At 38.8% G+C, this 16,603-nt stretch overlaps 1 protein-coding gene across 4 annotated transcripts in view; it reads left to right on the top strand.

Moving 5' to 3' along the window:
• NOS1 (nitric oxide synthase 1) overlaps nucleotides 1-16,603 on the top strand; it is a 344,514-nt gene that overhangs the window by 270,935 nt on the left and 56,976 nt on the right. For all 4 annotated transcript variants that reach the window (XM_075835268.1, XM_075835278.1, XM_075835262.1 and 1 more), the window contains exons 2-3: nucleotides 2,879-3,990; nucleotides 14,440-14,545. In XM_075835268.1, coding sequence (XP_075691383.1) covers nucleotides 3,296-3,990; nucleotides 14,440-14,545 — 801 coding nt within the window. In that variant the 5' untranslated portion in view covers nucleotides 2,879-3,295. The remainder of the gene's footprint in view (nucleotides 1-2,878; nucleotides 3,991-14,439; nucleotides 14,546-16,603) is intronic.

Genomic DNA, 16,603 nt, shown 5'->3' with positions numbered 1-16,603 from the left:
ATTCTAATATCAGTATCATGGATTTAGAAGTTGTTATACTGACTGAAAATGTCCTGGTAATCCAACATTAAAGCATGTCAAACATGTCATGTAAAGTGTGTTCATTGACTTATGGGCCATTGGAATTCTTCTTTTGCAGAGCTCTCTACCATGGTACAACCAGTTCTGAATATACATTAATTGCACATATAGATGCATTGTTTACAGTTTCAGTAAAAATTTATTCAATTTAGCATTTAATTTCACTTTAATATGTTTCCTCTTACAATTCCGTCCTCAACTCCCTATTTGGAAGGGACCTATAGCACTGCTTATTTTAGTTATTTATAAAATGCCAGAACTACAGAATGTGTCACATTAAAATATAATAGAAATAATATGAAAATACTCATGCAGTTATATTTACAGGTCACTTTTTTTTAGGAGAGTTCTCTTAAAAAAAAGTGATCACAGGTTGTGAATATGCAGGGAACCTGGAAATAAAAATTTAATTTGCCTGCAGCACCACTACAGGAGAAATGAAGCATTACACACTGCCCATTGACATTTTTTGGGCCAATTATTTGGTCCTCCAGAGAGAGAGATGCTTTTAGCAGGTCACTTGTCTGACTAATGGAGGTTTTCGAGGAGGGAGCACCCTGTATTAACTCAGAATTTCTTAAATATGGGTTTTCTAAACCAAGCAACCTCTTTAAGAGGAGAAACTGTACCAAAGTACCCGAACTAGATCTGATGGGGCAAATAAGATTGACCATATTTTTTTCCTAAAAGGAAATACTTAAACATAGACATCCAATGTATAACCAAAAGTAAATGATTGATTTTATAGTTAGATGTGTGATTTTTCTTATCTTCAATGCATAGATGCCCAAACGTGTTTCAGAAGTCTACAATCTTATAAATATGGCAGTTCACAATCTTATAACTATAGCCTTCGTATGGAACCCCATATTTGTACATAGAGTATGAATATTTTACAAGAAAAGAAAAACGAAGAAATGAAGGAGGCTGGCACTACCTGATTCAGACAGAGCAATCGTCCTGTATAGCGGTTTTGACTGGCATGTAATCATGTAAAAAGTCGGCTTATAATTGCCCCCAGGGTGCTCATCGACAAGTACAGCACGTTTGCTTTGAATAGATAAAGAAGAAAAATCGAGGCACTCACCGTTGGTTGCAATAAACTTATTTTATTCACTGACCTTGGTCGGAGAGATGTGGAGTATGTGGAGTCTATTACGTGGTGGGCTTACTCCACATTTCTCCGACCATGATCAGTGAATAAAAGAAGTTTATTGCAACCAACGGTGAGTGCCTCGATTTTTCTACTTTATTTTACAAGAAAAGCCTAGGTAGATAACACATTTTTTGAAGGGAATCTTATTGATGGAAGTTATTTTCCCATGAGTATATTGTTTGTGCTCCAGGGAAAGTAACTGGGTTATAATAAGATGACAGTGTTACAGTATCTCTGCACTGTGTAATACTCTGAAGAAATAAAACATTCTCAGATCTCAGTAAAAATCTAGGATTCTTTTACAAATCAAACACTTATTTTTTATTACAAAGAAATTCCCAAAGACCCAAATATGGGGAAGAACGCAATAGCCAGGCAGAGTTACATTTATTAAAATTATATAAAGGACATTCAAAGACATTCACACAAACTGGATCATAGAAGAAAGCAGTGGTGATACCCAATGTAAATGTGTCACATTTTTCGGGTCAATATCGCGGGCAACACCGTTCTTCATATGAACTATACATTTCCCAAATGTCTTCTTTTGTGTGTGCAAAGTGTTTTGCCTAAAGCTGGCTCATAGGTTGGCATATGCTACTAAACCTGGCAGGATCCACTGAGAAAAATATAATGCTTATACGAGATGTGTGGCTTCATCTCTTGTGTGCTTATCTTGAAAAACCAAAGAATTAGAAAGGAAAACCCCAACCGGTTTGACCAATTTATCCCGCATTAGACTTCAGGTGAGGGTCTTGTAGCCCCCATATTAGCATGTGGACTGAATCTGGTGAAGTTGGTCTGAACTGTCAAAAATGTATAATGCCTGTAGAAAGAATTACTGTTTAGTTAAAAGTTGCTAAAAAATGTCTTAAAGTACTAAATATAGACTATCCAAAGATAGTAATTAGCATTACTAAACATAAAAGAGAGGAGAAGATTTGCTATAGCAATGATGTTAATAATGCGGGCAATTCAAATAGAAACAAATAATAATGATAAAATAATAAACTAAAGATAAACTATATATTTTCTTGAAGCTGTTGTTGAAATATGCCACCTTATGATCTGGGATGTTTATCTTGGGCACCACCAACCAGGTGTCCAACTGGACTCATAAAGAGATAGGAGGGCAAGAGATATTCACAATATACTGTTGATAATACTTCATAGTCCATACGTTACAGTCCGTATTTCGAATGTAACGCCTGGACCTACCACAGTTCTAGAGATTTATGTGCTGTAAAAAAATTTCAGTAGAATCATGGGGGTCCAGGAATTACATTCTGAATATGTACAGTTAGTTACATTTTGGTACAAAACACCTGTCTGCATGAAGCCTTATATGCAATTATAACCAAATATTTGTATGGAATTCCTTGCAATCACTATAGAAACAGAACCAAATAAAACAGCAATTTATAGTCCATAGGTTTCACTGCAAATATTCTAGCTGCTATCCAGCTGTTTAAGAAGTCCTATGTATAGAGCCTACTGTAGTATGTTATATGCATTAGTCATGTCTTTAGCCACATTATACTGTTAGACCTTAAGGCTGTTGAAGCAGTTTGCCGTTATATAAAACATAATAAAAATATATGCAAAGATCTGATTAATGAAAAACATATTTTATTTCTACAGCTGAGAAAAATACAGATGAAGACTGGCCGCATGATTTCAAGGATGCCTGAGAATTAAGAAGATATTAAGCTCCCTATAAACGAACTGTTATTAAATGCCTACCAGACATAGCGACTGTTCGAAGGTTTGTTTGGATCTAGTGTTACCTGGGAAACCTCAGAATTATACGCTGCTTGCACAGCAAGTTTCCGGAAAATAGGACCAGAAGCATGCGATAGGTGAAGTAAAGCTAGGTTATTCTTATTCTCATCTGAATATCACTGAACTAGGGTTGATCAATCATCTAAGGAATCTGTTTATTAGGCAACCTCAGATTCACAAATACTCTAATATTGCCCTTTTTACTTCAATATAAGGAAACTGACATAACCCTTTGACAAATTCACTAATCCCCAACAGACTTTGAAGAGCCTTGTCATGGAGGAATACGAATTTAGTGTTAAACAGCTACAACCGAATGTCATATCGGTACGCCTCTACAAGAGAAAAGTGGGTGGCCTGGGGTTTCTGGTCAAGCAAAGAAGAAGCAAACCCCCAGTGATCATTTCTGATTTAATTCGAGGTGGAGCAGCAGAGCAAAGTGGTCTTGTGCAGGTTGGTGACATTATATTAGCAGTGAATGATAGGCCACTTGTAGATGCCAGTTATGAAACTTCCCTGGAAATACTACGCAGTATCAGCTCAGAGACATTTGTGGTGCTCATTCTTCGAGGTCCTGAAGGATTCACAACTCATTTGGAGACCACCTTTACAGGTGATGGAACACCCAAGACAATTAGAGTTACCAGACCTCTGTGCCCAAAGTCTAAGTCAAGTGACTTGTCAAGTCAGAGCCTGTATAGTAAAGACCAACAAAATATGGTGGACAGTGCCACAAGTTCAACTGGTTCTTCTTGGCAGGAAGTCCACCAGCTTCTTCATTTAAATGGGCTTGATGAAGTCAAAGGAGATGACATCAGTATAAGTCCTTGCCTTAATGGGGGAGCGGAAAACAATGATATCATGAAGGAGATTGAACCTGTAGTGAACTTGTTACAGAATGCACGTAAAGAGTTAAATGGAGATGGTCATCATCTAGCAGAAAGGAGGGATGCGGAAGTTCAAGTTGAAAGGTAAGACATCCCCCTCAAAAAAGAAGCTTGACTTAATCTTTTTCTCTACAGTTGCATGTTTAACTACATAAGCTACCATATTATAAACCACATTGGATGTAATTATATTCATTTACCAAAGAAATTGAATAGTATAAAACCTGTGAAATGTAATCAGTCTTGAGTTGGCATTGTTATCTCCAGAGTACGATAAAAGTCAGCATGGATTCAAGCTATTATTGCTCTATTTTATTTTTTATCCCCTTTAGCATAAACACGCTACTATCCACTGTGTGAAACAGGAAAAACAAAAAGACGAGCACCAGCTATGTGTTAGCGGTACTGTCCTTTAGAGGATAGAACTAATATGTTTCACACTTGAAGATGAGAATACTTACCTTGTAAAGTTATGTGCAAAAGTCAGGGACCAACTATTGTTTGCTGAATTTTTTATGGAAATGGCTATTAAATTATTAATTTACCAGTATCTGGAAAAAAAAAATACCTACATTTAATAGGAAATTACACAGACGCCAACTATATTCAATGTCAACGTTTCCTTATAGCTTCCATTGTTTTCTTGCTTTCAGTCTTTGAGAGACATTTGCAGGGATATTTCCCATGCTTCTTGTAAATATCATTACAGTGTTAGATGTTTGGTGCATTTTCTGCTTCTCCTAATCCAAGAAATAGAAAAAACACTCGATGTTGAGGTCTGGACTCTGGCGTTGGCAATGCATTATTCTTAGAACACCAGTATCTTCTTTGTCTGATAAGTACGCCTTGATATTCAGGGTGCTTGGTGTCATTACATTGCTGTAGAATAAATGTTAAACTAATTCATTTATTAGCATGAATTTTGCATTTAATGAAAAACAAATCACAATTTTTTTGTTCTATAAAGCCCCAAACTTGCTTAAAGGGGTTTCCCTCAAATAACATTTAGTTATGATGCAGTTCTCTTCTTTCGTAATTCCTATAGAGGTGTATGGAGCAGGCCATGCTTGCCACTGCTTTATTTATCCCCTCCCATTAGCAGCTGACAATAGAGTAAATGGGAGATGTGGGTTCCCCAATCTAGCAATCCCAGTGGTTGAGGTGTTAATTATTATTTATAGGGAAAACCCATTTAACTGATAGTTGTAAACATGGTTCGCAGAATCGTTTATTGCATTGGTGGTCAGAGGAAAAGCTGGAGGGGCTGGCGGGGCATATGCTTCTATTGGTGGGTGTCAGGGGGCAATGCCATTCTATCTTGGCATTGATATGTAGAGACAGCGACTAAATCTTTGCCCTGATGAAAGGCCTAGCTATGGCTTTGTGCAGAGTCCACATCTCAGATCTTGTGTTCTGGTGCAATTTTTTTTGTCTATTTAATTTAGAATTTTTTTTTGTAACAGCTTCTTGAAAGCTACCCACTACTTTTTTTTAGGTCTGAAGCAAAAGTGGTGCTTTGTTTTCTAATATTAATATTTATCTGATGGTGGCAGAATGGTGGTCTACCGAATCCTGCATGGTTATTCCTCTTTAACTTTTAATAATTTTTTTAACTCTAATTTTGGATACTTCTGTTTTTTCACTTATTTTTCTTTGACTTTTTCCTTCCTTAAAATAATGGTTTATTGTATATTTACTCTCAAAAGAAATATCTTCTTTAGTCATTTTTAATGCACATGAAAGAGAAATTTGCAAGGCAGCAGCAGCATGTCTGGGTAGTTGCTCGTGTGCATGTTAGTGTCTCTTTGTAGGATAAAATATAAGTGACATCTGTGGGGCACCTTTTGTTGGGAGGACACAACTGTAACTAAGTTGCAAGATTGGAAGGATGAATAGTTAAAGTGGCAGTGGGGTACACAAAGAAATTAATACTGAAAAATGTAATATATAGCCACCAGTCACTAGCCGTGAATTCACTAGAGCTCAGTGATGTTGCTGTCATGTGTTGTAATGTGGTGATGTAAGGTAACGTCATGTGGCATATGGTCACGTTGTGTTACATCACTATAGACCCAATGTCACGAATCCTATTGAATACTTTGTCCCATTGCGAACCAGTGGTAAGCAGCGACTTGGAACATGAGAAAAAAAATGTATTCTCCAGTCTTAGGCCTCATGCACATGACCGTAAAAACACCCGTTATTACGGGTCGTAATTACGACCCGAAATAACGGGCCCATAGACTTCTGTTAGCCACGGGTATCTTCCCGTTTTCTCACGGGAAGGTGCCCGTGCCGTTAAAAAGATAGAACATGTTCTATTTTTTTATTTTACGGGCCGTGCTACTATACTTTATAATGGGAGCACGGCTCGGAAAAACGGCCGGCTGCCCGTGGCCGGCCGTGCCCGGCCATGCTCGTAATTACGAGCACGGTCGTGTGCATTAGGCCTTACAGATTCCAGGCTTTTGAGATAAATGTCTAAATCTTACACAACCCTTTAAATGGCTGTATTGACCAAAGTTAAATGAAGAAAAGGGTTGTCTTTAACGTTTGTATAGAACATTCTTTTTCATTTGTGGCCATACATTTGATGGTAATAACAATAAGACATTTTCAGGATCTAGTAGCTTGTCAAATAGTGCACTAATGCTAATTTATGTAACAGAAATTAAATTTTGTCTAAAAAAAACAGGCAGTTTTTTACTGCAATTATTATTTTCTGTTTCATTTTAATTGATCTAAGGCTTATGTTCAAACTATAAACCACAGTCCAGAGAAATACCTCAAGACTGTAACTGGGCACAGCATCCAACCACCACACATGTCCCCATATCTGATGGTGTAGGGCAGCGGCTGGCGAGATACGGCACTCCAGCTGTGGTAAAACTACAATTTCCAGCATGCCCTGACAGCTTTTGACTGTATTAATAAAGCCTTTGGCTATCAGGCAATCCGGGAGTTGTAGTTTTACAGAAGCTGGAGTGCCGAATGTTGCCGACACCTGCTGTAGGGTATATTCTGTACATAATCCAGCAGTATTTATTTGTGTACTAATACACAGCTCAGTCTAATAGTGTTATATCATTGTGTACTGAGTATATGTCACTATTTTATTACATTATTGTATAGGGGGTAGGATTATTCATTGCACTACTACATTATCAGCATGTGTCAGTGTACCTCTGCAATGCTCACTGAATTGCACCTCTGCTCCCTAATAATGGAGCTTTCCATCCCCCAGACATAAGGGTTATGTCATGACTGCAGACTGCAATCTCTACTGCTACGCCACTGTCACAGCTATAATATATTGCAATAATACCATATTACATCTTTACCCGTCCACGTGTGCACTGATACAAGCAGCAATGGGAGTTTGTGTATCTTTATATTTGACAACATAGGGGATTTTATTGATAAGTCAAATTTTAAATCTAGGCTACATACAAAATACGTAGTTTGTCCTGAAACATCAAAGATGTGTGAATTTGTAATACATCTACAATATGACTCATCAAATTCTCAAGTTCTGTCAGCTTGTCATAAATATGATAAATGACTTGGAACGTCAGTTAAATAGTATTTTGCACAGATGACAATGTAGTCAAGCAGTATTATCTCTATGCAAGTACTATTGTTAATTATTCTAGCCATTATCATTAGACATTTCAGTCAGAAACAACGGTTTTTAGATGTTTTAGCGTAGTTTGTCCTTGGGACTTGTTGCAAATAAAATGCAATGTAATGAAGATAATATTAAAATGTATTTTCCCAAATTTCGGCCTTAATTTTGGTCCAATTTATGTAAATTTTCAATATATCCCCGAATTTGTTTTAAAAAAAAATAATAAGAAGAATCTCTGGGAATTTTAGAGCTTTAGCTGAGTGAACCATCATGCATCATCTAGGTTAGGTCCCCAGACTTGAATAAAAGGCAAAAACACTTGATCAGGTACCTATAGTGCAAAATTAGTCTGTTCTGCTTACGTTTGGTCAGATGAATAGACCACTATGGGTCAAGAATTACATTGATGGTGATCCCTGAGCAAAAAAATTGGTGTGGTCCTCCACCCCATTAACAGTATGAGCTCAGGGCTAAGCTTAGCCAGCTATACACATTCAATAACTGTTGGTAGGTCCCACCAGTGTCAACATAATATGCCAACAATTTAATTTGTATGGGTGCAGCCCAAGTTTCGTCTGACATCTGGTGTTGAGGTAAATGTCCGACAACTGGATTTCTTCTAGTCAGCAGTGCAGGCAGACCAGGAATTGGAGCTCTGACCAAAGAGAAAGGATTTCCGGCTCCTATGTCTTGCTCTTATGAGTAACTGGAAAGTGCTTGATGGAACTGGAAGGTGGAGACCTCTAGGAAATTGATTATTTTGTCTTCCCTATAATCCGACCTGAACATAGCTACCAGTAGATACAGTTGTTAAGGAAATCTTGAATAAAAATGGCAGAAGATTTCTATCAACCAGATTTACAGAAATACAGAATAATAATCAGGTTGCTTGTGATCATTTTAGCATCAGGGATAAAGATGACCTGTGCCAGGTAAAACATATTTTTGTTCCCTAACCACTGACCGTTTTACTGGTGCCCCCAGTGCAGGAGTCCAAACCTTTGCCATTCAGTGAACAAAGGTGGGTCCAAGAGTTCAATATTTCCAAGAGTTCAATATTTCCGTACAGACTGAATTATTTTTGTTGTCCAATCCTTACATCTGGCTGAAAAAGTAAAGTGTGTATGGCCATCTTAAAATTTGATTTCGGCTGGAACCATACATGCAGTTTACGTGGCAGTTTTTGATGCAGTTTTTGTTAGCCAAACACGAGTGGATACAAAAAGGAGAAGTATCAGTCTTCCTTTATACTTTTCCTTTTTCCCTCCTCTTAACTTGGCACGAAAACTGCATCCTGTGGAAATGCCATAAGGTAACTGAGTCCTGTGGATATGCCATAAATGCCTAAAATGTGAATTCCCCTTTAAGATGAGATCTGTGGTGCTGTATAGCAGGATCCTACTACTGGAAAACTGACATAATGAGACAAGGAATTAAGATACCTCCATCAATAAGCCAGAGTAGAGAGTGGTTGCAAAGAGCGTCTCTCTCTTTCTGGAGGACCCAGCATGTTGTGCTTCATTTCCCCAGTGGTGGTACTTACAGTTGATTGCTGGGGGCCCCAACGGCGGGACACCCTTTAATCAGCTTATTTTTGGGAGATGCTTTTAACAAAAAGGAACTGTCCATTGAATTAATGTTAGTTGGAATTTTCTCTGAAAGCTATTATTTATTAGTTTTTTATTTATTGTCGTATACACAAAACTACTTTACGCATTTATTCTTTGAGAGTAGCTGATTGATGTAGTGTGGTTGTCATGTATGGAATCTGAGAATAAATAAATATCTTCAGTACATGACAGCATTTGGAAGAACCTAAGAAATGACATTCTGTTCAGTGTAAAGGATAGTGGCTAAATCCATCTTCTTTACCAGTGAGAATTGTGTAGACAGATTCACCTCTTGTTACTCTGCCTTTTGTGACAACAATGTGTGAAGACCTTCCTATGTTAACTATTAGTTCTAATTAAGCGATTCCATATCCCCTGAAGGAGCCACTGTGATGTCTCACAACATTTAACCAAACTTAGAAAAAGAAGAGACATTGCTATTCACACAGCGACCAGACATATAATAGCTTACGGTACAGTATGTGCTAACCTTGACACCGGCTCCTAATGGTGGATAAGTAAATTGCTTTACTTGACAGCCAGTTGGGACAAGAACTCTTACATATATAACTGCATTTTATGTTACATTAATAGTAATAAGCAAGTAATAAGTCACACGGACTCATGTATTTCAATTGGGCCGATTACACACCCGTTGTTTCAATGGAGCATGTGAAGGGTCCATGGAAAAACAGGACATGTCCTAGTTTCTTGCGTTTTCACGGATCCCTCCATAGACTCTAGTCTATGAGGGATCCGTGATAACGTGAAAAAATGTACGTTTTTCACATATGAGGTTGCACACGCTCGTCTCAATGTAGCCTCAGGATGGATTCACATACAGCGTTTACTCATGTTTTCAGTGGTCTTTTTTCTGGGGGGGGTTTTAGGCGTTAGGCTGGAATAAAATGTGACGTTTTTGTGGCAGTGTTTTTTAGTCAACTCAGGAGTGGATACAAACGAGAGGAAAAATATAAGTCTTTCCTTTATACTTTTTCTTCCTATTCCTGTACTTGGCTGTTTCTCCCACTTCCATAGACTTTGAATGGAGCGGCAGCGCGCAAGCTCGACCATTAAATGTCCTACTCACTGCAGGGGGTGAAAAATATAGGAATTCGGGATGCCTATTTCGCAATCGGTTTTGGGTCCCAGCAGTGGAACCGGTATCACCTATCCTGTGGCTAGATAATAATTATCGATTCTGGGAACACACATTTAAGGGATAGGAAAAATGAAAACAAATAAAAAACTGCCTATGTGAAAAGAGCATTTAGAAATCCATAAATAAAAGACAGGTCTAAAGCAAAAGCTGCTTTCCAATTAAAAAGACAAAACTCAACTATTAATGAATTATTTTTGTTAAATATATGCAATATGGAAAGAAATTTAGAAAAATTCCCTAATATAAACCTATTACTTGATGAGATGTGCATAGCTTCCAATGTTTTGGTTTGGTTTTCATTGCTGTATTTTGTTTTAAGCTTTGATTCTTTGCTTGATATTCAAATTGGATTTGGTCGAAAAACAAACATATGAGGTGTTTTTTCACTATAGTTTTAAATTACTTAAATGTGACAAAGGACAATGGGGCAGATTTATTACTGTGTCTAGTATGAGCCAAAAAATGCACACAATTTAAGGGGGTTTTACACAGGGCGATTATCGTGCAGATGAGCGTTAATATAACCAGGGGAACGATCAGCAGATCGATCATCTGCTGGTCATATCGTTTTAAAAAAGTAAAAGATTATCTTTGTCGGCAGCACATCCCCCTGTGAACAGGGAGACACACTGCCGACATGATAATAACATTTGGGGACGAGCAATCGGAGTACCGACCGCTCGTCCCCATCCATAGCTCCATGTGACAGGAGCAAACAAGCGCCAATCAACGATGTCTCGTTGATCGGTGCTCGCTGCACCGGCCGCTTATCGGCCGGTGTAAAAGGGCCTTTAGTGCAATTTGGTGCAATTTTAAAGTTTGCACCTCACCAGACACTTTTTAAAAGTGTCTCCAAAGGGGGCGTGGCTTACCAGAAAATACCAAAGGGGGTGTAAGGAAGCGAAAAGTGTCTAACAGGTCATACAAGATGCGCCAAAATTATCATACAGCATGCACCACTGCTATAAATTTGGTGCATATTGCGACTGCCTGGTCTAAGTATAGACTGTCTAACTATTTGATAGCATTAGTTAATGTGGAACAGAATTTCTTAGAAGACTTAGAAAGTAGGAAAAGTCTATTTTTCAGTACAAGTTTAGAATTACACATCCAATGTGGATCAACATTGCAGAATAAGGGCATGGCCCCACGTGGCGGTTTTCCTCCGCAGCTGTCCGCATCAATGCCGCACAGAATCTGCGTTGCAGATTCTGCGGCGGATCTGCCCAAAATGTGCAGTAAATTGATGCGGACTAGCTGCTGCGTACTGTGGTAAAAGTGCTTCCCTTCTCTGTATCAGTGCAGGATAGAGAGAAGGGACAGCACTTTCCCTAGTGAAAGTAAAAGAATTTCATACTTACCTGTCGTTGTCTTGGTGACGCGTCCCTCTTTCGGCATCCAGCCCGACCTCCCTAGATGACGCGGCAGTCCATGTGACCGCTGCAGCCTGTGATTGGCTGCAGCCGTCACTTAGACTGAAACGTCATCCTGGGAAGCCGGACTGGAGACAGAAGCAGGGAGTTCTCGGTAAGTATGAACTTCTATTTTTTTGACAGGTTGCTGTATATTGGGATCGGTAGTCACTGTCCAGGGTGCAGAAACAGTTACTGCCGATCGCTTAACTCTTTCAGCACCCTGGACAGTGACTATTTACTGACGTCTCCTAGCAACGCTCCCGTAATTACGGGAGCCCCATTGACTTCCTCAGTCTGGCTGTAGACCTAGAAATACATAGGTCCAGCCAGAATGAAGAAATGTCATGTCAAAAAAGCAAGACGCATCCGCAGCACACATAACATGTGCATGACATCTGCGGACTTCATTGCGGAATTTAGAATCTCCATTGAAGTCAATGGAGAACTTCCGCAATGAGTCCGCAACCAGTCCGCCACTGGTCCGCAACATCCATTGTATGCTGCGGACACCAAATTCCGCACCGCAGCCTATGCTCCGCAGCGGAATTTTCAGCCACGTCTAAACGAAGCCTACTAAAAAGAAGTGGAAGGCAATGGAGAAACGGCTCCGCTGCGGATTAACGCTGCGGAGTGTCCGCAGCGGAATTCAAGAGCAATTCCGCCACGTGGGGCTTTGCCCTAATAGTTACTTATTGGACATACAGAATGTTTTTTTACCTGCCTTACAAATGATGGTACTATAATGCTAAGGGCTTGTTCACATCAGCGTTGGGCTTCCGTACATCGGTTCTATTTGACCTTTCCGTCGGAGGAACCAATAAATGGAAAGTATACCATACCATAGCTTCCGATTGCATTAACATTGATTTCAATGGTAATGCTTCCGTTGCAGTTGGTTTCCATTTGTTTCCATTCCGTAAAGTTTCCGTTTTTCTTGCGAAAACAATAGCGTAGTCAACTAAAAACTAAAAAAACTGAAACTTTGCGTAAATGTATATTTACAAAACTTTACATAATGTATATTTAAGTAAATATACATTATATATACAAAACAGTAGGCCCATAATCTCACAAAAAAAGCAGTTACATTGTACTTTTCAGCCTTTATTTCGACAAAATGTTAAGAAGGAAATAGTTATTTTTACTTAACAATTTCAAGAAGATTTCTAGTCACAGAAGTAATGCTTTCCTATAACACAAATGCATAATATGCACAATTGTATAAAATTAAACATTTCTGAAATGTGCTCAGATTTTGCAATGTACTGTAGCTGTGGTTGGCATTGTTCGAATACATACATTGATACTAAAATACATATTATAGTTGCCTATACATATGTGTGTGTATAAACAATTCTCGATCCCACATGATTGTCATTGAGAAAATCTCTTTTTTTTATCCAAGTAAAAAAATTTGTATTTGAGTGATTAGACATTGTTTTAATTTTTTACATTTTTTCACAAGTCAGGAAATATTATAAATTAGATTCTAATTTATAACATTTCCATGTGCTGGGCACTAGAGGGAGCAGTTCCCAAAATTGCAGCATGGTCACGGTGGTAAAGCAACCTCATTGATTTATGCTGCAAATTTGGGGTGGACAAACTCGCTCTAGTGTCCTCACACAATCTCCCCTCCCTTCTTCTGGCTAGTGCCAGGAGAAGGAAGGGTTTGAATCTTCAAACCTCCTACACTGTGTGCTGCCATTTTCTGAGCGACTGCACAGTGTAGGAGGATTAGATACAGTGCTCAGCAGACAGTATAACACGAACATACCCGAACATAATACACACAACACATACACGAACATAATTTACCTGCTCCTGCCGCTTCCGCTCCTATTCCTTGCGCCTCCGCTTCCTTGAACATATGGCCGGAAGACACGGCCGGAAGTCGTCATCTTACTGTCCGGCAGCGGCTTCCGGTCCACATGAAAATGCCACCGGATTTTGCTCTGCGAACAAGCTTTGTTTGGTCTGTGTGGGAGCGGCGCATGCGCTGTTCCCACACAGATGGCGTACGCTTCAGAGAATGGAACAGCTCCCGTTCACATTCTCTATGGGGTTGTATGTGCCATATTCCATCTCTGTATGTGTCGTTAATCGACACATACAGAGATGAAAAAAAAATGTCAGCCCCCATAGATAAGTAAATGTAAAAACACAGAAAAAAGTAGAACATGAGAACACAAATACATAAAATGTATGTTAATATCATATTAAAAGCAATATAATAATATTAAAAAAAAATCATGACACCTTCCCTTTAAGGACTTACTAACTTTTTCGGTGACTTTTTCCTACTTTTGAGTTGGATCCTTCTGTCCCTCTTTGCTACTGAAATGTCAATCCTTTGGAACTGACCAATAGACCTGTATTTTTACATTTTCTTTATTGCTCTAGAAAGTGTCTGGTTCCTAACCACAAATTAGAACCCAAGCAGTAAATTGTCCCATGATGCATTGGTATTTGAAGCATATATGTTTGCACATGGCTATTTTTGGGGTAATAAGTAAATTAAAGACTTCTGAAAAACATGGTTAAACATGAAAAATCGGAAGTGTTAAATAATAAATATAAGTTTTCCCCTTTAAGCATCCAAAATGTTAGATAATATGTATAGATGTTATTAATAATGGTAAATAGGATATAAATGGCCTCTTTGGCAATTGATGTTTATTGAGTACACTAAATACTGTGTTCTTTCTTTCTTTTCAGTAAACTCCAAAAGGTAGGAGGCAATGACGAAGCCTTAAACGATTTATGGAGTAGCAACAATAATATGCCCGTCGTATTAAACAACCCTTACCTAGAGTGTGAGCAGGTCGGTCATCTCTCAGTCTATTACATTTGTCTGTTGTCTCTATGTTATCAAGATTCTTCACTTGTCATATTTGTTCCGGATGTCAAATAATGTCTCCCAGTCTCATTTTTGCTTTATTTATTGAGTCCTGTCATCCTAAGGACAAATTGATGTTCAGTGTTGACTAACAGTCAAGGTTGCTAGTTATTTATTAGTGTCTCCTCATACTACTAACTTATAAAAAATAAAAAAAAAGGCTATTGTACATCCAGGATGGACTGGATAGTATTTTTTATGTTAATATTTGGAACCATAAATTAAATTGTCTTCTGATGCTGGAGCATATTTGAGAATTCTTCGTTTCTTCAGTAAATTTTATGACATTTATGACATTTCCTATTCTGTTCACTGTCAAATTGCCTTATTTTCAGGTTGTTTTTTTTTACTGATGTTTTACTTGAAGGCAAAACTTGAAACATCAAATAACAGTGAGACATACCGCAAAATCACAGCATCTAAAGTTTAGTAAAAGGAAATGAGAATTTCGCAGGACGTAAAACACATAGAAACAAATGCAAATTATTAAATATTTTATTTTCCCCATACAGAAATATTATGTCAAAATTTGAAAAAATTATTTCAACCCTATGGAGGGAACTTTGCCCTTGGTGCATTGGAAACATATTGCATTTAAGGTGATTTATGAGATTAGAAGAAAAGGGCTGTTTTTTCCAGAAACAGCACCCCTCCTGTCCTTTGGCTGTGTCTGGTATTGCAGCTGAACCCCATTCACTTGAATTAGGCTGAGCTGCAATACCAATTACAGCCTATTCACGTGAATGGCGCTGCTCCTGAAAGGGAGCAGACATGTTTTCCTAATCTCATACAATGCCTTAAATGTTGAACACTTCTATGAACTCTCACTGGGTCTGCAACCTGCTTTTAATGAAATGTACAAAACTTGAGGTGCTGCAGGAAAAGGATAGAATAATTGCCTCCAAAGAAAATATGTTACAGACAATGCCTCACAATATTGTGCAGTCTGTTCACTACATTTCTTGAATGGACTTGTCAATCCTCAAATCTGTATCCTGTGAGTGATTAGTAGGCCTATTACTTAAAGGGTTAATCCCATCACAATAAGCAATGGGATATCGTTTAGCTATGCCTTCACTTTCGGATAGGTGAGTCTGACTTCCAGGACCTCCACCAATCCTAAGATTAAAGGGGCCACATCAGTGCTTTATCACTGTGTCCCCTTCAAATTTTTCACCTGCAAAGTGCCACTTCTAACCATCCACTGTGCAGGGAACTACAGCATGGTTCCATTCACTTAAATGGAGCTGTGATACAGGTATATGCACAGCTGGAGGCTGGGAGCGCCGCTGTGCAGAAAATAACTTTGAAGGAGGTGCAGTGCTAGAGCTGCGATGCAGCCACTTCAATCTCAGGATCATGGAGATCCTGGCAGTCGGACCCTCACTATTCAGAAAGTGATGGCATATTCAACAATATGCCCTTCCTTCCTGTGATGGTAATTACCCTTTAACAATCAAGGCTTTGCATGGTCTAGAAGAGCACTGTAGACTCTAATTTCATACAGATATAAACTGAAGTTTTTTCTGCCGGATTCAGTATAAACCCAAAGGAAAAGAAAATGGAAGGATTCTCCATTAGATGCCATATCACAGAAGTAGTCCCCTCTAGAAACATTGCTTCTAGGAAAGAACACCTCAGTAATACAGAGTGGCATGGAAATACCATAAGGTGGCACATGGAGTACCTGTGATTCTGCCTTGTGCATGAGGCTTAAACGGGTTTTCCCATAATCATTATTTATCACCTATACACAGGATAGCTGATAAATATCTAACCGATAGGGGTCCGACCGCTGAGACCCACACCGATCACGAGAACAGGATTACCTTGCCGTTCCTGGGAGCCCTATAGGAATGGAGCGGTAGTGCGCATGGTTAACCTCTGCTCTATTCATTTGTATGGGGCTGCTGAGCGCTATCTTCGGCAGCCACATAGAAATGAATGGCGCGGTTGCCGAGCATGCACACTACTGCTCCATTC

The sequence above is a fragment of the Rhinoderma darwinii genome, chromosome 1 (assembly GCF_050947455.1).
Source record: "Rhinoderma darwinii isolate aRhiDar2 chromosome 1, aRhiDar2.hap1, whole genome shotgun sequence".
Lineage (NCBI taxonomy): Eukaryota > Metazoa > Chordata > Amphibia > Anura > Rhinodermatidae > Rhinoderma > Rhinoderma darwinii.
The sequence above is the reverse complement of the archived record's forward strand: the minus strand, read 5'-3'. Positions and strand labels throughout refer to the sequence as shown.